Source organism: Phodopus roborovskii, unplaced genomic scaffold (assembly GCF_943737965.1).
Source record: "Phodopus roborovskii unplaced genomic scaffold, PHOROB, whole genome shotgun sequence".
Taxonomy (NCBI): Eukaryota; Metazoa; Chordata; class Mammalia; order Rodentia; family Cricetidae; genus Phodopus; species Phodopus roborovskii.
The window spans coordinates 12,596,428-12,623,267 of record NW_026125295.1 but is presented as its reverse complement, the minus strand read 5'-3'; the positions used below and the strand labels follow the sequence as shown (position 1 = coordinate 12,623,267).

The following is a 26,840-nucleotide window of genomic DNA, read 5'->3' as shown; positions in this document are numbered from 1 at the left end:
TGTAATTGTACTGATTTAAACAATAAAGCTGCCTGACATCCCATCACACAGGCTGTGTTCTTGTCATGCTAGTCCCTATACCTACGTATTTATCCCTTTGTGCCCTCATGGCCGGGTGGAGCCTGAGATGTCCAGAATGCATGTGAACAGTGGGGAATCAGGTGTGGAAACTGAGAACTAGAATGCATGAGACTGAGGCCCCGCCCTTATCTGTGAGACACGGGCGTGGCCACCGACAAATGCCCAGCATTCCCTGCAGGACCAATACACAAACCAAGGCTGCCTAGGGCTCTCTCCTGCGGGCACCTGGTGCCCGCAACTGTGTCAGTGCTGAGCCTGGCCAAGCAGGTGAAATGTGCTGACAGCTCTGGTGGCTCACTCTTGAAGGGTGGAGGTTAAGCCCCTTCCTCCCTTAGGACTTGGGCCACACCAGCTCTGTATCCCTAGCAGTAAGCATTTATCTGTTCCCCCTGATTTGGGGCTAAGAGCCCAGAATCCTGAGAGGAGCCCTTGGGATGACAACAGCATTCACAAGGGATAAATATAACTTTATTTTAAATAAACATTTGCACTCTGTACATAGCCCCAGCGGAAGAGGGGCTCAGTCATCAGCTGTCTTGCGTACATCAAAACTACCACAAGGTCCCCGCAGCAGCTCTGCCAACAGTGCAAGCAGCTGCCCGTGTTCCTGCTGCACACTTAGTGGAAGTGCAGCTAGCTCACTTCGCAGGCTCCGCTCCACCATTCTGCCTAGGGCTCGCCGCAGCTCCCTTAGCAACCGAACAGTTCGTGAGTCACCTTCTAGCCGCAGAAGGTCACTGTCACTCAGAGAGATGGTGGCTCGGCGCCCATCATCTGGAGAAGGGCAAAGACAGGGAGTCTATGTTGGCCATGTCTCTCGAGTCCATGAGGGCCCTGGGGAGTGGTGGAGGGGAGAGGTACCCACCACGTATGTGGACATCCCCATCGGTCAGGAGCAGCACAGCTAGTGGGTGCACCTGGGAGGAATCTCGAACAAAGACGCTACCATTGGACTTGACAGCCATGAAGTATGTCAGCCATCGGCTCCGTAAGCGGGTAGCCTCCCTAGGGAACGAAGTGCTTTGTAATGTGAAGCTACAGCTCTGGCCACTCTCTGAGGCCCTCCCTCTCTAGTCCTGCCTGCCACCCACCTGTTAATGGTTGACTTGTGCAGCAAGATGTTGCCAGATTTGGTCCTGTAAGTGACACTGTTGGGCTTGAACTTCCCCTGCCGAGTCACCTTACCTTGCCTCACCTAAAGGGACAGAGGAAACGTGAGCAAGGAGCTAGGGGTGGAGAGGTGGGGACCTGAACAGCCCCCTATCCTAGAGGAGGCACCTGTATGAGGTTGGGGTAGAGGCCGGCCATTAGCACACCCTTCACCAGCTCTTCTTCCTCGCTGTACTCATTGCACTGAGCAGAGGGCAGTGTGCAGTCAGAGGGCTTTCCCACCAGGAAAGCCTCGTAAATATTCTCTGAGAACTGCTTGATGAGCCCTGGGGAGGCAAGCAAAGTACAGTGTGAACAGAGGCACTGCCTCAAGCAAGGCTAGGGATGGGGGAGCTCTGCGGGTGGGAGGTGCTCAGGAATGGCCCTCTTGGGGGCCGGGCTGACCGTGGATGAAGCGCAAGCTGGGGGCGTACAGAAGGTTTTCTTCCAGGTAGTTTTCCCGGGAGGTACGGTCCTGCCAACGCAGCACCTCCTCCCAGCCAGCCACAGCACGCACGAAGGCCAAATGGTCACTGCCACTGTCATGGCTCAGCAATGCTTTCACCTGGGAGAGAATGTACGGGGTTCAGGAGAAAGACCAGAGTCCGGCTCAGGACAACGGGTGAGGTATGAATAAACAAAACAGTAAGAGGGCTATAGGAAACACTGGCTCTAACCTTGTCCACCTCCGCCCGGTTCTGCAAACTGCTGCTGAAAGGGTCCCGGGTAAGGCAGGAAACAACTACCAGCAGTGGGTGCAGGCAACGGAAGATGGCAGCCAACACTATGGCCTTGGCCAGTCGGGGGTCGGTAGAGATGTGGGCTAGGCGCTGCCCCAGGGTGGTCAGGTATTCCCGCTGGTCCAGCACCCCTGCAACAGCTCAGCTGTCAGTCCCACCCATGAGCTACTACTTGACACCCCAACCACTCCTAGCCTCCATTTACCGATCTCCTGGAGCAGTATCACAGCCTCGTCCACTGCCTTGATATTGGGACTGTCCACAGCCTTGGAGAGGAACTCCACTGCCTATAGCAACAAGAACCACACCCCATGAGCCTGTGACCCACTTGACCTGTCCAGGAGCAAGCCAGCCCTGCCTCTGCCGTACCGTCTTCTCAGGCATGTGGATTTTGGCTTGCAGCACCAGGTTCTCGAGAGGTGTGCGCAGGATCTCTGGCACTTGGAAAGGAACCATTTTCTCCAGCCGGCTCCTCGGGAACAAGTGGTAGGCAAAACCTGACTGGCAGCGGCCTGCCCTGCCCCGGCGCTGAATCACATTTGCTCTAGACACCCACACGGTCTCCAGGCAGGACACCTGGGGGAAGGCAGGAAACCTACACATGCTACAGGCCTTACCTACCCACTTCTCCAGTCACCCTCATCACTCAACAGGGACATTTCCCAAAAGTACGGTCTTTACTCAAAAAAAGATGTCTACAGCAGATAGGGACAGGGGATAACCTCAGAACGAACAGGAGTCCTCCCCCAAAGGGTGGGCTGGGTCCAAGAGAGAGGCACCACCTTGGTCTTGAGGTCATAGCGTTCCTCCTTGTGCAGGCCGCTGTCTACAACATGCACAATGTCGTTAACTGTGATGGAGGTTTCGGCAATGTTGGTGGCCAATACGATCTTCCTCACCCCAAGTGGAGGCTGCTGGAATATGGCCTTCTGATCCATCATGGGGATATTGGAGTGCACTGGTGGGTAGCAAGATGCAAAAGGGCTACAAGCACTGTTCCAGCCAGAGAGTCTCAGACTGAAGGCAGGACAAGAGTTCGGATCCCCCACCCATCCCTGGCCCCGATAAAGTGGAAGCCATTTGATAAAACACACCCTCAAGGAGAAATGGTCAAACTCAGAAACCTTGAGTACAGGCTGGGGCGCTCCCTAGCACAGAGGCAGGCCTCATCCCTGAGCATACCCAGACTCTCACCTGGTAGAATGAGGTACTTGCTCTCATGCATGCCCAGGGCCTCCTGGAGACGTTGCTGCACTCCTTTGATTTCTTGCCAACCAGGCAGAAAGCACAGTATCCCACCTGTAAAGGGGCCCTACAGCCATGAGCTGGTTGGTTCAGCTAGTAGGGAAAGGGAGTAGCTGAGAAGTGGGAGAAGCACCCACCTGGTTCCCCACGAGCATCGATGTGCAGAACCAAGTCAGTCACAAGGTCCAAATCAAGTGCACATTCATCTTCAGACTGGGGTGGGGGAAGAACGGCCAGTCACAGTCATTGGGTGGGGTCCATACACAGGACACAACAGGGCAGAGTGAGGGTGAGCTACTTGGTGTGTCAACTCCAGCCCTCGCATACTTGCCACACACGGGCATGACTATTCCCTATTTTTTATCAAGGAGACGGGCTTGGGAAAATAATATACTCTATTATGAAGACAGGGAGGAGGGAATCCAAAGGAAAGCCCGGGGACCATGGCGTGTATATAGGGGTGTATCCCTCACCTCATGGTGCCGATGCCGGTGTGGGTACTGGTGTTTGCCTAGCTTGGCCAGGATGTCCTCCAGGTAGTGTTCCTTGACGGGATACATGAAGCCAGGCACCTTGATGACAGGGCAGCCCCCGAAGTATCGGGAGAAGCGCTCATTATCTCCTGTAGCACTCATGAGCACCAGCCGCAGGGCTGGGTTGAGCCGCTGCAGGCCCTTGAGCAGAATCAGCAGGAAGTCTGTGTTCACATCCCGCTCGTGGACCTCATCCACAATGACATGGCTCACACCCTCCAGGCTGGGGTTGCTCTGCAGCTTCCGCAGCAGGATACCCACAGTGCAAAAGAGCAGCGCCCCACCTCGGGCTGGGGGCTTGCTTTCCAAGCGCACCTGGAAGCCCACATTCCGGCGCAAGGAGGGGCCCAGTTCATGGCTGACCCGTTGTGCCACAGACACAGCTGAGATGCGGCGAGGTTGTGTGATGATCACATTGCAGCGGGCACCTCGGCCCTCAGTCACATAGCGCTCCAACAGCAGCTGAGGGATACGTGTGGTCTTCCCACAGCCTGTGTCCCCAGAGATGACCACCACTGGGTGCTGTTCAATGGCACTGAGGATAGTGTCCCGATGAGGGTCCACAGGGAGCTGTGGGGCCTCCTGCCAGATGGGCCCTCGCCTCCGCCACAGCTCTAGCAGGCTCTGGCTCAGGCGTACCTCCTCTGCTTCTGACAGGGGCATGTATGGCTTGCCTGTGATAGGGTCACTCAAGGGCCCTGAGTCCTTGCCTAAGGGCAAGATGTCATCACTCTGCAGCCGGAGTTCTGGGGAAATCCATGAACTGTCCACCGGGTACTAGAGGACGAGGAAGCAAGCAAAATGACAGAAGTGCCTGTCTTCACTCCATGCAGTCAGCCCCTCCAAAGGATTCACCAGGGTCAGATGTTTAGGACCCAACCCACAGAGCAGAGAACTTGAGCTCTGACTGCCCTGATACCCTCATAGGCATGATGACTAAGGGGACTTAGGGCCGGGGGGGCTCCGAGGCTCCCTGCTCAGTGGGAAAAAACAGGTTTTCTATGCCTGTTGCAGGCCGAAAAGAAGCAGCCTTCAGTCTGGAGAGGGAGACAGTGGAATGGAAGGCAGGGCTCTTACATGACTCAGGAAGGCCTCTATCTTGCGAAGGATGGGCTCGGGCACCTGGATGGTACATGGCCGGCGCTGGGTCTCACCCAACTCACGCAAGGAGGCCAGGTTGTACATAGCATGGGTAAGCGGCTCATTGTTCCTGTCCACCAAGCCCAGGCTCTGCAGGAAGATAGGTACGGCTCAAGTCTGTTCTTACAATCCCAGCACTCAGGAGGTGGAGGTAAGAGGCTTGCCAAATTCCAGACGAATCTGGGCTACACAGTATAACTATAATAGTAAATTTAAAACCATTTCTTCCTAAAGAACTGTGATAGCAGAGTAGAACCCTACCACTTGCCCAGTATGGTGGCCCAAGAACATTCCTCTGGTGCACTCACAGCCTTTCAATATCCCAGAAGACTGATCTCATTTCTACAAACTCCCAACACACCTGAGACCAATGAGGCATGCCCCTGAAGACCCTACCCCACAGGCTCTCCCTGTGCAACCTCACGATCGCCTCCCTACCCAAATCCTGCTAGCAGGTGCTGCTGCTAACTGTTCTGGCCACTGCCATCTGTGACCCCATTGTAAAAAGAAGCACATGTGTCCCGTAAACATGATAAACATGGAGTGTCCTGTCAGTGTGTGAACGTAATTAACTAGGCCCTTTAGAGTAAAATGTTTGCTAAGGTCACCTCATGACCTTAGGCAAATGTATGCCTGCCATGTTCTTAGCTTTGTGTGTACACCATGTGGAGAGCTCACTAGCTCCCTCTCCAAATTCAGCCCAAGTTTTCCCTCCCTAAGAACACCGACCCCACTATAGCTTCGTCTAGCTTTGCAATAACTAAAGAAGCAGTGCTCAGGTCACAAGAGGCACCAATGCTAACACTGGGCTGACTGCGTGAATCAGCTTCCCAAACTGCAGCTCCTTCCCAGGCTACCTCTCCCATGCCAAGAGTGTGGGGCTTGTGCATACGGAGTGAAATTGCAGACTCCTCCACATCCTGCACTGAGCCTCAGGTCTTTGCCCTGCTGAGCTCATACACAACCTCCTATTTCACCAGCTGCGTGCAATACTTTTTCTCCTTATTTGTTTTGTTTGTTTGTTTGCTTGCTTGCTTGAATACAGCCTTGCTATGTAGCCCAGGCCAGATTTGATCTCATGACATTCTATCTGCCTGGCCTCCCAAGTACTAGGATAATGGGATGCAGTGCCACCAACTCATGGACTCCTCATGTTCTCCAAGTTAACAGGTGTTCCCTTCACCATCAAAGGGATCTAAGACATGGTTCCCCAAAACCAGATTCATAAGGTACACCAAAGCACCAGATCTGCCACAGAACAGCTCAGTGGGAGGGTGGCCACCAAACCTGAGTAACGCCCTATAGTCAACCCAGAACCTTGGGAAGAAGGCAGGAGAAGAAACTTGCCAGGCTTACTGACCCGCACTGATAATCCTACCATTTGGGACAAGACTGAGTTGGAAGCCAACCTGAGCTGCAAAGCAGGTACCAGACCAGGCTGAGTGAGGCCCTGTCTCAAATGCACAGGGGTTGGCAGTCAGGCTGGGGTAGTAGTTGATTAGCTGCTCAGTTGCCTAACATACATGAAGCTCTGGGTTTGGTCCCTAGCACTGCATGGTGGCACATGCAAGTAGGAGATGGATTCAGAAAGTCCTCAAAGTCATGGTTACCCTCAGCAGTGTAATGAGGACCAGGACAGCCTGGGATACACCAGACCCTGTCTCAGATTTAAAAAACAGGAGAGGAAGGTGTGCTTGCCACCAAGTCACATGACCTGAGTTTGATTGCCAGGGATCAGTACAGTAAGAGAAGAGAACAGACTCCAACATACCCTCTCCTGAGCTCCACATGTACACTATGGTGCACAGACAGTAAGTAAATATTTAAAAGAAAGAAAAAGGCCTAACGGGTGACAATCTGCCAGCTGTAGGCAACACTGCCATCACCTCAATGCCACTTACTTCCTCAAATTTCATTCAGATTGTTCACTTGGCCACCAAGGTTAGCAGGATCTCTCTGGCACCAAGCCAAGCACTGCTTTCACACCTCTCTGCCCGTGAGCACTCTGGTTTCACCTGGGCTCTGGCCAAGTGTTACTAAGGTCAAACTCACAGGCACAGTCCCTGCAGAGACTCTGGGGAAGTAGTCATGGAAACAGTGGTAACATATGCATGCAAGGATGAGCCCCCAGATCCTTTCCTCCTCGGGCACAAACCATGCAAGGCCTGGTGTGTTTTACTTCCTAGAAAAGTGGACTAATCTGTCATAGACAAAGGGACTTACCTTCAGTTTCTTGCAAGCCAAGGCTGCTGCCTTATTCTCAGCTTCAGCTTTGCGGCGCCCTTTGGCAACAAAGGTCATGGGACAGGGCCAGAGCAGAGTGAGTGTAGCCAGCTTGGTCTTGGTGCCCACAGTATGGAACTGCATGAGGTTCTACATGGAAGGTAAATAAGAAAGTTATAAAAGGAGAGAGGTGGGTGGTCTATGCACCTCAAGGAACCCAGAGACGAAGCTTACCTCTACAGCACCAAACGACAGTCACACCAGACTGGATGCAACCAGAGCTCTTTATTTTGGCTTCCCTTTTGTCCCTCATGCTTCATGCCATTCACCCATCAATGACCCTATGTAGCCCTAGCCCTGAGATTGCTTCTCATTTCTTTAGTAGAAAACGGTTCCTACAGTGCCGCTACCTGTCTTCCTAACCCACATCCAGTTAGCACCTTCAGGAAAGTCTGACAGAGTAAAAAGGCCTTACAACCCGGCCCTCAGTCTCCCTCTGAGAACCCTGATATGGTTGGTATCAATGATGACATTTCACACAATGCTGCCACCCCACTCCTATTCTTCACATCCCTAACCCACCACCTGGTCACAGACCCAGGTCTTCCAGTCAGCAGTCCCCAGGCTACACCCTGTGTGGCTATTTTCCTGTCCCTGCTGCTTTGCTTTCCATTCGTCAAGGAGTCCATGTCCTAGCTGGCCTAGGTGGGAGCTAAGACAGGCAACCTAAGCCCTGTCCCACAGCCGAGGCTTCCTTCCTGCTGAGCATTGGGAAGACGGGCACAAGCAAGTGGGTGGCTCATGCACACTTCTGGGAGAGCTCACTCACCTTAGCTGTGGAGGACGATGTTGCGATCTGAATCACTTTGGCCAGAAGGTTCTTGGGAAGTGGAAATTGGGTCAGAGCTCTAATAGCACTGTCATCATCCGTCATTTCAAAAGAACCCCCCCTATGAGGACAAATAGTTAGGTGAAAAAGTCTGTTGTCTTCCTAGGCAAGTTTCTCTGGGACTTCAAGGTTGGGACACAGTGCTGGTAGGACAGATAGGCAGGAGACATGAAATGACGGTCAGGAGTGACTGTCACTCTGCAGAAGCCCACAGTGCCCCGCTTCCCCAAAGAGAATCGAGCAGGATGACTGCTGAGAAGGTGAGGCCCAAATGTGAGCTGGAAAGAGGGACCAAGTACTGTCTGCAGGAGCCCAGCCACAGCCCAAGACAGTAGCTACCAGTGTATGACCCCAGCCAGCGCCAGCCCCAGCCCTCCCTTATGTGGGGGCCCGGAGAAGACTGATCCCATGCCAAGAGGTGGCCAGGGTCCCTGCATCCCTGTCACAGCAGTACCTTGAGTCCCTGAGTGGGTTGTGGGAGTCTTGCTGGGTCATGGACAGAAACTCCGTCACATCAATGGTCCCCTCTTCAAGCTCTTCCTCCTCATCTTCCTCCTCTTCTCGGCCTAAGGATCGGGACAGGCTTCCAGGACCCCCTGGCCGAATATTCTCAGGATTCAGCTGCCGCCAGGAAGTTGGAGGCATGGTGGGTTCCGGGCGCCACCAGTTGTCAGCTGGAGACCCAAAACGATCAGCTAGCACTCGGTATTTGGCTGCATCAAACAGCTCATTCCGTGGACCCAGCAGACCCCAGCCCTGTTGGGTAGAGAAAACTGTGAGGAGCATACTATCACCACACCTGTCAGCCTGTTCTGTGCTCTCCTATACACACCAGCCTTGGCCAGATCCCAATAATGGGAGCTGACAGAGAAGGATCTTGTGATCTAGGCCAGCCTTAACTGTGCAGAGAGCATCTCAAGAAACAATAGTAAAAAGAGAGTGAGGGAATTTCAGACTGCAGAAGGCAAGGAGAAAAGGAAGAGAAGACTTAAAAATGCCTAGGTTTGCTAGATATGCTGGCGAAGGCCTGAAATCCAAGACTCCCAGGCCTAGGCAGGAGGATCACTTAGAGTTACATATGCCTGAGCTGTAAAACTTCATCTCAAACAAATGAAAATAAGCTAGTCAGGGCATGCCTTTAATCCCAGCACTCAGGAGGCAGAGGCAGGCGGATCTCTGAGTTTGAGACCAGCCTGGTCTACAGAGTGAGTTCCAAGACTGCCAGGGCTACATAGAGAAATCCTTTCTAATTAATATTAAGTCTCTGAGTGGTTATTTGGGAAATGGCTGGTGGAACAGAGCTGATTGAGGTCCTGATGAAAAACTCCACCTATAATTACACAGGCAAGCAAGCAACACATGCAAAATAAGTACCTTAAAAAAAAAAAAAAAAAAATTAGGTGGTGGTGCACACCTTTAATCCTAACACCGAGGCAATCAGACAGCTAGCCTGGTCTACAACAGTGAATTCCAGACCAGTCAGGGCTATACAATGAGACCACATCTTAGAAAAAAAAATTTTTTTTGATTTTATAAGGCAAGGGCTGTAGAGTTAGCTCATTTAGTAGAGTGCTTGCCACACAAACCAAAGACCTAAATTCAATCCCCAACTCATGTAAAACACCAGGGGGTAGTGGTGAACTCTTTTTATCCCAATGTGGGGAGGCACAAAGAGTTGCATTATGGGACATGCTAGCCAGCCAACCAGCCCAGCCTAACCAGTGAGCCCCAGGTCACAGAGAGAGATCCCGTTTCAAAAAACAACGTCAGCTGTGGTAAGACATACCTTTAGTCCCAGCACTCAAAAAGCAGAGGCAAGTGTATCTCTGTGTTTGAGGCTAGCCTGGACTAACCTGATCTACATAGGTAGCTCTAAGCCAGGAAAGCTACACCATAAGACGTTGTCAAACAGAAAAACAATGTAGACAACCTCTAGTCAACACACAAGCACATGTCCTCACAAACATACACACATACACATATGCATACCCAGGGAAAGAATAAAACTAGGAAGCAGGAAGGGCTCAGGAAAGATGCATCAACATCTACCAAAATGTCCCTGAAACCAAAACCAGAGCAAGGGACAGCAGTGTCCAGGCCTGCGGGCCTTCAGCAGAGGCGGCTCACCTTGAATAGCTGACAAGCTGCTGCTGCAGCCTGCCGCTCAGCATCTATCTTCTTGCTGCCATAGCCTTCTACCTCCACACTCTTGGGCCACTTTATGTGCAGGGTGACTTTCTGGGAACATGAAAAGAGAATAAAGAAGTGGGGATGGTAGCCCACCCCTGTATCCCTAGCACTGCAGAAGCAGAGGCAAGAGAATCAGGTTACAAAGTAAATTCCAGGACCCTTTATCAATAACAAGCAAACAAGCCGGACGAGGTGGCACAGTCCTTTATCCCCAGCACTAGAGACGCAGAGCCCAAGTGGCTCTTGAGTTCAAGGCCAGCATGGTCTACAGAGTGAGACCTACACAATTCCTACACAGAGAAACCCTGCCTCAAAACAAAGAAACAAACACAAAGCCTTTATACAGAACGGTTTTCCTGAATGCTTCTGAGGGATATAGGCTCTCTGACACTCTTGGAGCAGAAAGGTCCTCACCATTACCTCTTCCCTTGTTAGACAAGGGACCAAAAGCAGGGAGCATTACAGGAGCCTCTTAGATAAGATAAGCACTTCTTACCCACCTGCTGTGCTTGTTTTACCTGAATGAAGCGTGTGGATTTTTGGTGGTTCTTTAAATCTAATTGTATTATGAAATTCTCTACTGTCTGTTCACATTTAGAAAACCCATTCTGGTTGGGCAGAGTAGCACACATCTATAAGACTTTTCAATGTGTGTAGAATACCTTCAGTATCTGTAACCTGGAAGCAGAAGGACCAAGAATCCAAGACCAGCTCCTGTTACGAAGCAAGTTCTAAGCCAACCTAGGCTACGTTAAGACCCTACCTCAAAACAAAACAAACGAAAAACAAATGAATGGGGCTAGGTGGTGGTGCACACCTTTAATCCCAGCACTCAAGAGGCAGAGGCAGGTGGATCTCTGACTTCAAGGCCACTTCCAGGACAGCCAAGGTAACACAGAGAAACCCTGTCATGAAAATCTAAAAACAAATCAAAACAAAAAGGACAAACAAGCAGAATACCAACTTTGGCCTCTTTAAAAGAAAAAAAAAAAACCACCCTAGAGAAAAAAGGGCAGCCAGTATCTTGTGAATCAAACTAGTGATTCACTTAGCCATTAGCAGAGTTACCTTTTTCTTCGGTCCATTCGTGTGCACATAGACCAGCTTGTCTTTTGCATGTGAGATGCCAAGGGCTCTTCCAATCACACTGTTGAGAAGGTTTTTGGGCTGTGGAAACTCCTTTAATAGGTCCCTAGAAGCTAAGAAAATAAGAGTAAAATAGTTACAATTCCTTTTATTTTGAACTACATTATAGATATATCAAAGCCACTCTGAGCTAAAGTTGTTGACTCAGGACCCCAAAATTCAATGGAGTCCTTGGAAAAGGGCTAGATGGTCAATAAACTCCTTTAAGTCTGATTTCTGAAAGAGGGTACTCAAAAAACAAAACAAACCTATCTTACATGCATACACATGAGATGAAGACCCCCCCCTAAAGCGCTTCACATAATCAGGACAGGCCCTAAAGGAACTTTGGCCTGTTCCAGCATGGCAAACATGGCTCTGGCAGGCCTTGTCCTTCTCTCCCATTCCCTCTTCCTCGCTAAACCATTAGATTACATTCCTGATGCTAGTCACAGAGGTCTATTCCCTTATTTGGCCACTTCTCCTAAAGCTGACCACCAAGTTCCAGCTATCAAGTATTGGTACTGATCGTCGTCTTTGAGAGCCTAAGCTGACCCTGATTCTTTCAGGCCCCATGTAGGTCAGGGATGAGATCCAGAATTTAGAGATTATGCCTCCACTCTCAAGTATGCCTCAGCACTCGGCAGAAGTCCTCTCTAAAGCCTAGTCTCATAGCCAAGACAAAGGCAGGAGCCATCCCTTTCCTGTCCACTGGTGTCAAGGGAAAAAGGAAATATCAGATACCAAAAATACAAAATACAAATAATTCAAATGCCTGAGATGTCCCATCTAGCAGTAGCTCCTGCCAGACGGGGTTTAGTGGATCACAGAGGGGCAACTCAGAACAGCTCAAAACAAAATAAAGGCCATTGACATGCAGCATGAGAAATCTTCAGGAGGTGTAAGGCCTTCTCATTTGCCACCTTCAGTCTCTGGCATTATGTTCAACCTATAACACCCTACAACAGAACTTAGTGGGTGTTCCAAGCAGTATCGTTTTTTGAGGCAGGGTTTCTCTGTGTTGCTTTGGAGCCTGTCCTGGAACTAGTTCTGTAGACCAGGCTGAACTCAGAGATCCACCTGCTCGAGTGCTGGGATCAAAGGTGTGCGCCACCAATGACCAGCTTATTTGAAAGGTTTATACACAGCAGTGGACACAATATTCCTCAGTGTTCAGGTAGCATTTGTATTTAATTCTTTTGTCTTTTCAAACATTCATTCATTGCCTAGCAGTTGTTGCAAACTTTTAACCCCAGCAACTGGGAGGCAGAGACAGGCAGATCCTGTGAGTTTCAGGGTGTCAGAGCTATAGAGTGAGGCAATGTCTCAAAAACAATTCTTTTGTTATTACTGGCGGGAGTCAGAGAGCAACCCTTGCAGGTTATTCTCTCCCTCCACTGTGGCCAGGGCTGGGATTTGGGACTGTCTACCAGACTTGCATAGCAAGCACTTTCGCCAGCTGAGCCATCTCACCAGGGTTGCATTTTGAAAATGCTGCTCCAAAATTTCTGATGTAAACTTTTTATGTAGTTTGGGATGTTTACCTGGGGCAGATACCTGTGTCAACTACCTGGAGCACTCTCCTAAATGCTATATTATAAGTCAAGTAAGAATCAAGCAGTTAATGAACAGCACCTAAGTAGATTCAAGGAGAGTTGCTCCATCTTCCCTATTTCAAACCCACTAGACCTACAGATTGCACACTACAGGCCCCAGTTCTTCAAGGTGGTTAAAGGCCAGCTAGCTCACTCTTTTTTTTAAATGTGTGTACAAATGTCTTGTCTGCATATACATCTGTTTGCCACGTGTATGCCTAGTGCTTGTGGAGGCCAGGCGAGGGCACTGGATCCCTGGAACTGGAGTTACAGGTGGTTGTGAGCCTCCATGTGGTTGCTGGGAATTGGTCCTTGATCCTCTGCAAGAGCGCCCAGTGCTCTTACCCACTAAACCATCTCACCAGCCCCTAGCTCACTCTATCTTAATGGTCACGGATGCTCTCGTCTGTTCCATTTTCTGCCCTAGTCAGAAGCCCCACAGCCAAAGCCTACTAAAGATTCTATTTGAATCCCTTTTTGAGATTCTGAAATTCCAGGTGTCTTTGCGATGTCCGACTGTGATGACAGAGCTAGTCCTCAATGCCACCCAACCAGACAGAAGTGTATTCATGTGATTTCCCCACCCACTCATCCTCGCGCAGGCGTGCTGGATTCTAGGTGGTCCTAAGCCACACGAAGCTTTCTAACAGCAGGGCAAAGACACGCAGGTGTAAGAAATTCAAACCACTTTCAAGACCGGCCTCTGTCCCGCGCCCGCGCCGCCTTCCCTAGTCAAGGACGTCGCAGCCCTCACCATTCACCATGCTTCCGTCGCCCTCCCCAGGCTCGCTAGGGGCCACCTCTGATTCGACCTCGGAAGCTTCCTGAGTGCCATCGGGGCGGCCGAAGCTTGATGAGATGCCACGCGAGAGTCCTTGTCGCCCGGCAGCGCAGGGGTCGGGCGGCCGCAGTCGCGGAGAGACGCTGGCAGCCAGCGCCACGAGCCGCCTGGCGGACGCCATTGCGATCCCGCCGATCCCTGCGGCCCCAGAGTGCGACAGTACCACCTCCGTGGGCTCAGCGGTCGGCAGGAGTGCCGTGCGCCCTCTGCTGGCCAGGGGGACTCACTCGGTGCTGAGCTGAACGGAGCTAGGATGCCAGCGGCAAACCACAACCGAGGCAGGCCTCTCTCCCCTCCTCACCAGACTGGGCATCAGGATCTCAAGCAGATTTTAGATTTAGAAAATAGTACTGTGTATTTGCCCTACGTCCACTCAAGGAAATGACCCCTAAGTTTCCTCCAGGTCCTACACATGGGAAATTCCTTACAGGCTGCTTTCTAACAGCCGACTTGGACGTAGATGAGCCAGCCCAGTGGGTAAATGTCTAGTAGGAAAGGCCTCTTTAATCTCCTGGAGTCAAAGGAGAGAGCACTTCTTTTGGGGCAGTGCCAAGAACTGAGCTAGCTCCTCGGTTCTGCTTCCTAGTTTCCAAACTACTGAGTCTAGATTGTACTCCTGTCTCCTAAGGAGCAGGACTCGGTGGGCTGGGGATGGAACTAAATCTGAAAGTAGTGGCTGGGGGGGGGGGCCTGGAAGCGGGGGTTTGGGGGACACACAGAGGCTCAGCACTGTGGAGATAGTTGTGGTTGGGGTTGGCAGTTTAAATTGGGTAGGTTGGGAAGAAGTAATTTGTTTTTAAATTCTAGCCATGATTTGAATAATCCCCTGGAGAGCTTGAGTGTGGTAGCAGACACCTTTAATCCCAGCACTAGGAGGCAGACACAGGTGGGTCTCCAAATTCACGGCCACCCTGATCTAAAGAGTTAGTTTCAGTCCAGCCAGAGCTACACAGAGAAACCTTGTCTCCAATAAACAAACAAGCAAAACATACTTTTAAACTGGTTGTGGTAATCCCAGCACTCATGAGGCAGAGGCAGGCATATCTGAGCTCAGACTGCCTAGTCTGTAGTTAAATTATGGGAAGTCCAGAGCTACAAAGAAACCCAGTCTTGACAAATGAAAAAAGAAAAACTAAAAAATATCATTTCTAGCCAAGAGTGGTGGCACACACCTATAACCCTAGCACTCGGGAGGAGAAGCAGGCCTGCAGCTCGTTTTAAGGCCAGCCTGGTCTGCAGAGGAAGCTCCAGGCTACCCTACGTTATACAATGGAACTCAAAAATTAAAACCAACAACCCACAAAAACCAGGTCTGGGTATGGAGTTGGGTTGGTAGTGCTTGCCTAGCCTCCATAATTACGGTGATTAGGTTTGACTATCAGCACTGTATAGTGCAGGCATGTCTGTAAATTCCAGCACCAGCAAATGGAAGTTCAAGGCCATCCCTGGCAACAAAAAATAGAAAGTTTGAAGCCAGAAGTGGATACATGAGCCACTGTCTTTAAAAATGTTTAAATGTGACAGAAGGGGCTATAGAAATAGCTCATCAGTTAACAGCTCTGCTCTTCCAGAGGACCAGAGTTTGATTCCCAGCACCCACAACTGTGTAACTCTAGTCCCAGGGGACCCTAACACCCTCTTCTGGATTTTGCTGGTACCAGGAATGCACATGGTACACAGAGATACATGTAGGCTGAACACCCATACACACAAAATAAAATAAATTTAAGTATGAATAGTAAAATTCTGACACAGTTGTCACAGGAGACACCACCTGTATTAAACACTCCTGCCCAGATCCATATATAGGGCAGAATATGATTAACCAAGGGCTTTGTGTGTTTGGCTGTGACTTGGCCTCTTCAAAAATAGTCGTCAGAGACTGCAAACAGCCCCAATTTCTTCAAAAGTAAAGAAGTCCACCAAGCCAGGGTGGGCACAACAGTAGCTGAGGACAAACCAAAACATGGTGGTGTCCCAAAAATGCAGGAAACGAGTCTGGAGAAAAGACCCCCATCTAGAAAGCTGACCTGTGCCCACCATGACCCCTCAGTACTGCACACTGCTCCAACAGCCACACACAGGAAATGCATGATTTCTTGGCTTTGTTTCTGAACAGGCAAAGTGAAAAAAACATACACAAAACAAAACTTGCCATAAACTAGTAAATAGCCAAGCTTAAGGACAAGAACATAGGCATCTGCTATGCCACTTTCTCATTTTTTCCCCACAAGACAGTTTCTGTGTGTAATAGGCCTGACTGTTCTGAAACTCAACTTTGGAACCAGGTTGGCCTCAGACTCGCAGAGATCTACCTGCCCCTGCCTCCCAAAGACATGCACCACAACACCTTCCTCATTTTCTCCAATTTTAGAAAGCAGATTTTAAACAGATGCTTAAAATTTTATATTAAAAAAAAAAAAAATCAAGGGGCCCGGAGAGATGGTTGAGTGGTTAAGACTACTGGCTGCTCTTTCAGAAGCCCTGGGTTTAATTCCCAGCATGTGCATGGCAGCGCACAACTGTAACTCCAGCTCTAAGGGGATCTGACACCCTGACACTCGTACACAGACATTCATGCAGGGAAAACACCAATGCACACAAAATAAGAATAAATCATGAGAAGAAAAAAATCAAAGTAAGCATTGTGGTTCATGTCTATAATCCCAGCACTTTATAGGGTGAGGCAGGGTGATTACTGAGAGTTGAAGGCCAGCCTAGGATACAGAATAAGATCTTGTTTCTAAAACTAAAAAGAGCTGGGGCTATAACTTAGTGATAAAGTGACTGACTAGCCTGCATGAGGCCACAGGCTTACTTCCCCACAACCCACACAAAGGCAGAATGAGAGGACTGACTGTGGTTGCCCTCTGACCTCCACACACATACCCTGGCGTGTTTCTACCCAGACACACACCATACACCCATTATACACAATAACAATAAATAAGATCTAAAAACTAAAGCTCAAGCTGGAGGTGAAGGGGTGCATGCCTTTAGTCCCGGCACTCAGGAGGCAGAAGCAGGTACATCTTTGTGAGTTCAAGGCTAGCCTGGTCTACACATTGAGTTCTAGGACAGCCAGGGCTACAAAGAGAAACCCTGCTTCACCCAAAACCAAAACCAAAACCGAAACAAACAAAAGAAAAACCCAGTGACTCCTGTAAAGTCAAGGCAGCTCTTCAGACCAGCTTTTGGAAGCCTTCTATCTCTATGATCTTCTCCCAGGGGTTCAGAGTAGGAATTGGCAACCAAGTCCACTGCTGTTGCTGTAAGCACTTAGCTGCTGGTGTTTGAAACATGATCTCATTTACTGCAGTCTTGCCTTGAATTTGCTAGTGGCCAAAGATGACCTTGAACTATTGATCCTGTAAGCACAGGAATTCAGGCATAAGTCATCACACCTGATTTATTCAGTGCTGGGGGTTGATCTCAAGCTAGCAAAATACTCGCACCACTGAAGAGCGATTCCAGCCGTATAAGGAAGTTAGTGGAACAGAGCTATGTTCATTTGCTTATGTACTATCAATACCTGCTTTCCTGTGATTATGACAGGGTTAACTGCAACAAAAAACATGACAGCAAAACCTCAAATATAACTGGGTATGGTGGCTCATGAATTTGATCCCAGCACACAGAAGAAGCAGGCAAATCTCTGTGAGTTCCAGGACACCCTGGTCTACATACAGAGTTCAGGCCAAGCTATAAAGACCCTATCTCAGGAAAAAAAAAAAAAAAAAAAAGATATAAAACAGCTTACTAACTCAGATGTTTCTTTTTATTTAGTTTTTATTTTATTAATCTTTAGTGTGTATGCATATTCGTGATTCTCTCCTTCCACCGTGGGCTCCAGGGACTGAACTCAAGTCATCGGGATAGCATGGCAATGACTGTTACCTGCTAAGCCATCTCGCCAGCTCTGAGATATTTCTGTCCACTTCTGGATCAGGCAGGACATCTCCACTAAATGGAATCAAGGTGCAGAGGATCTGAGTCTGAAGGTAAGTGTTTAGGAGCTTAACCTTTACTTACATTTTGATATAGCCCAGACTGAAATGGAACTAATTACGTAGCCCAGAATGCCTCAAACTTGTAACAATCCTTTTCTGACTCAGCCTCCCAAGTGCTAAGGGTACAGATATCTTAATCCAAATGCCTGGCCTAGGAACTGAAACTTGAAAGCACCAAAGGACAATAGGAGGAAACCCACAATAACCAAGGCTCTGATGCACACACACCACAGAACCTTTGACAGAAACAGGGGAGGGGCTATCAACACCTAAACAACTGGGGCTCGCAGGCAGCATGTGACAACTTACTCTGCAAGAAGACAGGCTCAAACTGACTGAAGATGGGAAGATAAGAAGAGCTGTAGGAGCCAGGTAAACACCCTTACACATGCCAATGCCACATAGCCCTCAGCGTATGCTGCCACATCAGGGAAAAACACAACTGCATTAAAAAACGCACGGGAAAGAGCAAACTGTGGCCTTGGGTCTGGGCAGAGCATCCTGTAGTATTTCTAGTGCCCCATGCCTCAATTCTGCACAAAAAGGAAAAGATGCACAGAAGACCTTTACAGGCAAGTTCCTTGATTATTCACCCTTCTCTTGGAAGGAGGCCTTGGGAAGAGATTGGCAGTATGGGGGGGGGGGGGGAGGTTTGAAAAGGAGATGACCTTATGGCCAATGTCTTCTGGGTACTATTTGTTTTTATTTTTATTTTACTTTTTGGTTTTCCAAAACAGGGTTTCTCTGAGTAGCCCCGAAATTCACCCGGCAGACCAGGTTAGTGTTGAACTCAAAGATCCACCTGTCTCTGCCTCCCAAATGCTGAGATTAAAGGTATAAGCCACCACGGCCCAGCACAGGTGCTATTTATTTTATTTGACCACTAGAAACACTATTTTTTTTTTAACCTTCTTTTTCTAGGGGTATATAAATCTCATGTATTATTGAAGCAAGACTGGTCCTGAACTCTTTTACTTATTTTATTTTATTTATTTATTTGATTTTCAAATAAATTTTTATTTATTTTATTTATTTTCAAGACAGGGTTTCTCTGTAGCTTTGGAGCCTGTCCTGGAACTTGCTCTTGTAGACCAGGCTGACCTCAAACTCACAGAGATCCGCCTGCCTCTTCCTCCCGAGTGCTGGGACTAAAAGTGTGCTCTACCACCACCCAGCTCACAGCTCCTTCTTAAGGGCAGAAGTAGCAGTGAAGCCACTACTGTGCCATGCCAGGCGCAGTACCTATAAGCCCAGCTACTGGGAGGCTAAGGCATGAGGAGTACTGGAGTCCAGAAGTTCAAAGCTAGCATGTACAATATAGTAAGTCTCTACTGCAAAAATAAACAAGGAGGAGTTGAAGGAGGGAATATAACTCAGTGGTAGAGTCCAAGCATTACATTCATGAGGCCCTATGTTCAATGCCCACCACCACCACCACCACCACAAAAAGAAAGAAAAAAAAAAAAAGGAAACTGAAAGCACCATGGGAGAAAGAAGGTCAAGAAGGTCTAACAGTATGAACATGCCAGGATGCCTTCTAGAGTGAGCAGCACCTATGGGTCACCTCACAGGTTACAGGTGGTGACGACCCATCATTCCAGAGCACTGCCTATCTGACCCCTAGTTAACCCAAACTAACAGTCTTGGAGTTTAGCCACAGCACATCTAAGACTCTCAGAGCCACTCACCTGCCATGTTGGAAATGTTAACGTTCAGCCTTTTCGAGTTACAGGGCATTTTAAGAAAGAAAAAAAAAAGGGCAATCAACTCTTGTTTTAGCAATAGTAGGGGTGGCATTTCTTTAACACCTAAGTCAGGTGGTCACAGGGCTGGAAGTATGTATTTACACTACACTGCCGTCAGATGTCAGGGCCATGGCAGGGTGGAGGGCAGTGCACCGGAGACTTGGCAGCAACACCAGCCACAGAAATTGCTCCCCACACCATTCCTAAGCTCTTGAGCTTCAAAGTACTTTATAGAAACTAGAGTAGACCCACTTTAGATGGAGCAAAGACTCCATGACCTAAAACAGTGTTCTTCCCACTAGACAGAGGGATCGGAACAGGCAGCAAAGACAGTCGAGACAAAAAGGCTACTAGGGATGCTGATCTTGGCAAATGTAGAAAAAAGACTTAAGTCTGAGGGAAGGTTAATTCATGCTTTCTGACTGCTGGTCCTATCCCTAGGTATATGCTCACCTAAAGTGAGCCATCATTTATCTGGGTATTTAAATATACTTCTTTATCAAAAAGATAGGCCATCTTGACAAAGGGCTGTTAGGTAGACTTTAATGTCAGAAAAGTGCTTTCATGTACTAGAGAAGACAGGATCCAAGCATCTAAGACATGGAGCATACCAGGCTGGGTCAGGGCTCTGTTCTGACCCTGCTTTAAGCATTTGCTGTCTCTGAAACAGAAGAGCCATGAATTCCTTGTAGCCTAGACGATATCCCATGCTGGTGCTTAACAATTCAATTTACCATAACATTTCTTTAGGCCACTCATGGAGGCCCAAGGAAACTGTAGGGTCCAAGTCATACAGCCAAGGGTCACAAAAACCTATTGTAGGGCTGGAGAGGTGGCTCATCAGTTAAGAGCACTGCCTGCTTTCCCAAAGGTCCTGAGTTCAATTCCCAGCAACCACATGGTTGCTCACAACCATCTGTAATGAGACCTGGTGCCCGATTCTGGCATGCAGGCATACATGCAGGCAAAATACTGTATACTTAATAAATAAATAAAATCTTAAAAAAACAAAAGAAAAAAACTATTATAAGTCCATTCTCACCTGGGTCTATCAGCTCTGCTAAACCCACCTTCCAGACTCACTTTCCAGAAACACACGTTCCTGGCCAGGGTCTCACTGCCACCCACCTGCCCACTGATCTTGGATCAAGCTGTTGCTGGAGGCAAGGCTCCTCCTTCCTCCTCCCTTACCTCGAGAGATGGTCCCTCCAGGGGCAGGGTTGACACACATGGGTGGAAGGCGGGGTGGGGGAAGTTTGCATTGACGCTGCCTGTGCTGGGTCCGATCTGGGAAAAGAAAAGACACATCAGGGTGACATGTTTTCATCCCTCACAGTGCATACGTGCATACAACTGACTAATTCACCCTGAGAAGCCAAGTGGAGCTCAAGGCAAAACCGGAGAGCCAATCACAGGTTCTCAGGAGCTAGCCAGCACTGCCACACAACAGAACAGTAACTGGTTCATATAGACACCAGAGATACCCTCTTTTGACTCTCCAGAAGGCCGAAAACTATTTCCTCATCTACCCCTTATGAAGTTTAATGATTGTTCTGCTTTGTTTTTCTGAGACAGCATATCTAATAACCGAGGCAGCCCTTGTACTCACTGAACCAAAGATGACTTTGAGCTCTTGGGCCCCAGTGCTGAAATCACTGGTGTAAGTCCTCACATCTAGTCTCTCTGAGTCTAACTATAGATCCATATGCTTTGCTTTTGTCATCTACTTTTGTCTTTTTTTTTTTTTTTTCCAGAGTTGAGGAGAGTTGAGACAGGGTTTCTTTGTGTAGTCCTGGCTGTCCTGGAACTCACTCTATAGACCAGGCTGGCCTCAACTGCACACAGATTGGCCTGCCTCTGCCTCCAGAGTGCTAAGAATAAAGGTGTGACCACAAATTACTTTTATAAGAAGCTCCAAAATTTTGAGACACATGAAATAAAATTAAGCAGCCCCAGAAGCTCAGAGCTCTACTCCCCCCTGCACCGCCTCGGCAATCCTGTTCAATCAGACTGTTCCTGGCACGTTCTTAGCACCATACTAGCTACCTGCCTTGGTCGGCCAAAGCATCTTTCCACACACCAGTGACGACATCCTCTGCTTACACTACTGTACTTACACTTGTCCAAGGTCTATTTTTGCCATGTCTTCTTTTTTAATATAATATTTGTATCAATTCTTTGAGGGCTTCATATATGCCTACAATGTAGTTCGATCACACCGTTTCTCTCATAAGTTTTAAGATACTAGGAATGTGGTTTTCACAGTAAACATAACCCTGAAATGCCTATAGGCTCCTCTAGGTTAAGGCTAAATTCTGAATTAATTTCAGCTCTGCCTTGAGGGTAAAGCTGGAAAAGATTAGCTCGACCTCTCCATTCCTATCTGAAAAGAGTCCTCATCCATATTGAGGGACACTATATGAAAAACAGACAAACACCTGGCGGTGATGGCTCACACCTTTGATCCCAACACTGAAGAGGCAGAGGCAGGTGGATCTCTGTTGAGTTCGAGACCAGCCTGATCTACAGAGTGAGTTCCAGGACAGCCAGGGCTATACAAAGAAACCCTGGTTGCGGGGGCAGAGAGGGAGAGAGAAGACAAAAGAAAACCAGACAGGATTTGGATAAGCAGTGACAGAGACTGGCAGGAAAAAGCACTTTGGGAATGAGATAGCAAACATGCACAAACCCAGGGCGAGAGATGGCACCTGAGCTAAGGGAGGAAAGGAAGCGGACTGCACACTGCGGGGGCGGGCTCACAACCTTCAAGTGGCCAATCAAAGGGAAGAGAGGCTCCGAGTCAGTGTATACTTTCATTTTTACCTTTTCTGAATGAGTCCAGGCTGAACATTTCTGGCCAGGAGAGAAAGCTGGAATCCTGAGAAGGAGGGTCAAAAGGCCATGAATGTTGATTACTATTCCTGGTGCAAGAATCTGCAGAGACTGTAAGAACACAGACATTATCCAGAAGACAGGGAAATGAAGCTGTGAACTAGCGAGCCCCACTGCTGCTCCCCAGGTTTAAGATTGCCAAGGCAGTGGTGGCGGGCTCCTTTAATCCCAGCACTCAGAGGCAGGTGGGTGGAGCTCTGAGTTCAAGGCAAACCTGGTCTACAGAGTGAGTTCCAAGACAGCCTGAGCTACACAGAGAAACCCTCTCACAAGAAAAACAAAAGAAAAAGAAAAAAAAGGCCGGCTCTACACTCTGTTCTTTGCTGCTTTCTAACTGACAGTCCTTCTTTTTGCTGTCCTATAACTCCCTAAGACAGACACAGTTGTACCTAGGTACAACACTGGCAGATTTTCCTGGTCTTTCCAAGAAGAAACTAAATTCCATAGGGACCTTCTGTTGCAAGTGGCATCAGGAAATTGGACTGAGGACTGTCTAAACACAAACTGAGTTTTCAGAAAACCCAGTGGAGTCCTTTGGAATGAGAGTTGGCTGACAGTATCAAAGGGTGACCATATAAAATTTCAGAATTAAAAAGTTTTGCTGAGCAGGGTGATACACACCTTCCATTCCAGCACTCAGGGGGCAGAGGCAGGAGGATCTTTGTGAGTTTGAGGCCAGCCTGGTCTACAGAGTGAGTCCCAGGACAGACAGAGCTTCAGAGAAACTCTGTCTTGAAAAACAACAAGAACAAAAAAAAAAAAAGGTTTTTTATGGTGGAGTCCCTATTTTAAAAAAATGATAACTTTCCAAGTAATAATTGTTAATGATATCATTAATAAATTATAAACACATTAGACCACAGCTACTAGCCAAAGTCTTGATTGGTGGCCCCCCACCAGACAGGGTTTTACTATAGAACCCAGGCTAGCCTGAAACTATTTTCCTATCTCTGCTCCCTGAGCACCGAGGTTACAGGTATGTAGCTCACACCATGTTTTGGTACCTTTATTTATTAATTATTTATTAATACCTTTATCTTTTAACTTCTTTATTTATTTACTTAATTTTCTGAACTCTGATCCTCCTACATCCACCTCCCAAATGAAGGAATTACAAGTGTCTGCCACCAGGCCTAACTTTTAGTAATACATTTAACCCAGGACTAGTGATAACTGGAAAAAGTAACACCTACAATCTAGCAATACTGTTGTGTAAAATACTCAAACTCATACTTAAGTATCTTTTTATTTACTCATTTTGTTTTGGATTTTTCGAGACAGGTTTCTCTGTGTAACAGGCCTGGCCATCCTGGAACTCACAGAGCTCCCAAGCACTGCAATCAAAGGTGTGCATCACCACCACCTAGCAGACATCTTTTTAATAGCACTCCTAGATTAGGAGTAGGTCCAGTAACCCTTACTAGATTTAGTTTTAAAAGATCTATCATGTTTTGCACATTAGGTTAATGTTCAACATTGCTAGGAGACTAGGACGGCCTACACACCTGTCTCTAACTGCTATTCCCTTTCATTCTCAACTTGTGGGGATGTAGGAAGAAAAAGGCCTCATCTTTCAAATCCATATTATGATCTCCTCTACCCCAAGGATGCTGAAAATTTCGGTCAATAAGATATGGTGCATTCAAGAGTGAAAATTTCAAAACAGTATCAATGACAATATCATTTACTCAAAGAAGTTACATCCTACAAACACCTTCTATGCAAATTTTAAAAAGTATAATTTAGGGTTTAAAAGAAAGCCTGAGTGTTCTAATTAACTTATTTTTTGTACTCAAAGCCTTGTACATAGTAAACAATTGATCTACTACTAGAGTATAACTGTAGCCCCAAAACAATACTTCCTTGCTAAGAATTTTTAAAATGTGCATGTAAACGGACTTGGGTTTTGCTCTAGTTTTAGTTTTTAGAGATTTTTCAGACCAAGTCTCACTCTGTAGCCTTAGCCTCTAGAGTGCTGGGATTACAGGCAGACATGACTCACCATGCCCAGCTGAGCTTTGCTTTTAAAAAGTCATTGGATTCTCTTTTTGTCAACTGAGTTTCATATACTATGGTCTTTTCTGTCTTCATCTCAAAAAATATGAGATTCAAGATATTAAAACATCTCACTTTATGATGTTTTAGAACATCTCACAGAGATCCAAAATAAACGTACATCCCTTGTAATGTGGTGATAATTTTCAAAACAATTGATTCTGTCTAATATAATTTATAGATATATATGATATTCTAGTATGTCAAAATTTCTTATGTGAGGAAACACAACTTCTAGTAGACTATGACAGCTCCACAATAGCACATATATTCCATAATGGCAAATTATGAACAATACTCCTAAGAGGACCATAAATGGAGTTAACCACATGCTTTATAGTGTAGCTAAGCGAAATACACAACAATGCTCTATAAGCAGGGCTAAGTCACCTTACCTTATAAAAGCAGCGAGGAGCTCAGATTTTGTAGGCTTTTGAACTGGAGCTGAATTCTTTCCTTGCTATTCCTCATCACGAGGCTGGGCCTCCTCCTGGAAAATACAATGTAAGGTCACTGGAATGGCAATCCCACTAGAAGCCAAACTGTACCAATCACAGAAATCAATTTAACTAACTTTAACAAATTTTTAACACAATGGCATCACTTGAAAGGTCCCCCCAACCTGTTCTAGCCCCACCAAATGTGAATTGTGCCACAGAGTATTTTCAAAAAAGCTAAGAACATTTTCTCCAAGCCCACAGCAAACCTTCCCTTCATTTTTCTAAACCCATAATGGCTATAATATTAATGTATCCAAAATGACACTTCCAGAAGTGTCATTTTAGAGTCATGATAATCTCAAGTACATTTTTACAGTTTAAAAAAAAAAAAAAAAAAAAACTGCCCATAGACTTTACTTCATATAATCCCTGCAACTACCATGTGAAGAACACTCTGTTCCTGGAGAAGGAAACCGAAACAGTTATACAATTTACCCAGGATCCCATAGCATCAGGACAGAATGGAAATCTGCTTTTAAGATTTCTGACCCCATGGGTTTACATGTTTATATTACACTGCTGTTCTTACATATCAACCTGTATTCTGAATGTATCAGGTTCATTTCTGAGAAGTCAAGTGGGGTCCAAAAGCTGATACAACTATGGACGATAGCATCATAAATTAAAATACGTGGGAAGTTACTATCTTTGGGTGTCAGGTCTACATAGATAAAAACTTTGCCAAAGAGTACATAAATGCACAAGTAAAAAGCATTATCATAAATCTAATATTTATATCTCTATATATCAGGAAAGAGTCTTCCCTCCTGGAAATGTCAAGATTCTGAGCGTGACACATGGCACTGCCTTCCAAGAAACCACAGGGGAAATCATCAGGTAATGTATAATTTCACTCTGACTGCACCCATAACAACTTGAGACCTTGCAACTGGACAGCTGCAGTCTACCTGCTCCAGTGCCTGGCAAACCCCCATGAACTGGGGTTGTAAGGTGAACAGTCTCTGCATTGGAACGCCACAATTAAATGACCAAAGTTGATTACACAAAGACTATCTAGAAAGCGTGTTGACGCCATACCCTTGGCTTGAGGGTTCTGAGGACCCCTGGGACTCCACTCCACTGCAAACAAAGGACCCAACATGCATTAGGTCTTTCCCTGCAAAATGGGACAAGTCACCACCAGCAAACAAAGAACACCTCACCCCTTAGCTTCCCCCAGTGACAAGGTCGGTGCAAAAAGGGGCAAACCAAAAGAGTAAAAAAATGCACCAGGCCTCCCTTTGGAGGAACGGTCCAGACCTCACAGTGGGAGGAGGGGCAGACAAAGGTCTCGGGGCACTCCGGAGACTTCCTCCAGGCCCAGCCTAGGGAAAACGGAGCATCCCCTGAGGCGAAGGCGTCGTCGCGCCAATAAAGCGGCCTCTCTCTCGGCCTCCGCGGAGCCCCTGGCAGTGAGGCCCGCCCCGGCAGACCGGTCTGGCCCCCGCCCCGCCCCGGCTCCATGGCAACCGCAGGCCGAGGCCTGACTGCCCACGGCTCGGCCGGGCCGGCTTCACGGGCAGGCCTAGGATGCCCGGCCTGCTCCTCAGGCTCGCCAGCTCCTTCTTCCCACTCTCTGCCAGGCCGCCGGCCGGACCGAGACCCCTCCTCGCGCCGACCACCCCCGACCGTGGCAGGCTGCTTCAAGGGGCACGAAAGGGTAGAATAAAAAGCCCAATTCACCTGTTGTTACAGATGTGAAACAAGCCTCGGTGCACGGCGCATGAGCCGCGGGCCCCCCCAACCACGGCCGGACTACAACTCCCACCAGCGGCGGCGCGGTCCCTTCCGGGTCCCGAGGCGGAAGTCCCGCCTGCGTCCCCCTACGATACACGCTGTAGTTCCTTTCGCCTGCCCTACTGTGAGGAGTGCCTGTTCTTAGGGGCT

At 48.0% G+C, this 26,840-nt stretch overlaps 1 protein-coding gene across 8 annotated transcripts; it reads right to left on the bottom strand.

The window, feature by feature from the left end:
• Positions 1-527: 527 nt before the first annotated feature.
• Dhx30 (DExH-box helicase 30) lies at positions 528-26,840 on the bottom strand. Of its 8 annotated transcripts, none has more exons than XM_051203512.1 (23): positions 26,637-26,840; positions 24,849-24,943; positions 22,330-22,449; positions 20,698-20,793; positions 17,649-17,714; positions 11,259-11,389; positions 10,128-10,238; positions 8,455-8,756; positions 7,941-8,061; positions 7,112-7,261; positions 4,826-4,978; positions 3,689-4,525; positions 3,353-3,428; positions 3,165-3,269; positions 2,753-2,928; positions 2,340-2,546; positions 2,176-2,257; positions 1,908-2,101; positions 1,636-1,795; positions 1,360-1,517; positions 1,173-1,276; positions 947-1,086; positions 528-855 (listed from the first exon to the last, which is right to left on the bottom strand). In XM_051203512.1, exons 3-23 carry the CDS (start codon positions 22,355-22,357, stop codon positions 602-604), a joined length of 3,651 nt encoding a protein of 1,216 aa, XP_051059469.1. In that variant the 5' UTR covers positions 22,358-22,449; positions 24,849-24,943; positions 26,637-26,840; the 3' UTR covers positions 528-601. The 8 variants fall into 8 exon arrangements, with proteins under 8 accessions (XP_051059469.1, XP_051059477.1, XP_051059482.1 ...); XM_051203520.1 differs by having other exon boundaries at positions 22,330-22,384; XM_051203525.1 differs by lacking the exon at positions 26,637-26,840 and adding an exon at positions 26,214-26,380.

What these genes read in the sequence shown, in the direction of transcription:
- Dhx30 (XM_051203503.1), bottom strand. Translation starts at nt 13,872, where the DNA reads ATGGCGTCCGCCAGGCGGCTCGTGGCGCTGGCTGCCAGCGTCTCTCCG. An exon ending in CGACGGAAGCATGGTGAATG is followed by an intron (nt 11,390 to 13,664) that starts GTGAGGGCTGCG and finishes TTATTTTCTTAG; the next exon opens with CTTCTAGGGACCTATTAAAG. An exon ending in GATACTGCTCCAGGAGATCG is followed by an intron (nt 2,102 to 2,175) that starts GTAAATGGAGGC and finishes GAGCTGTTGCAG; the next exon opens with GGGTGCTGGACCAGCGGGAA.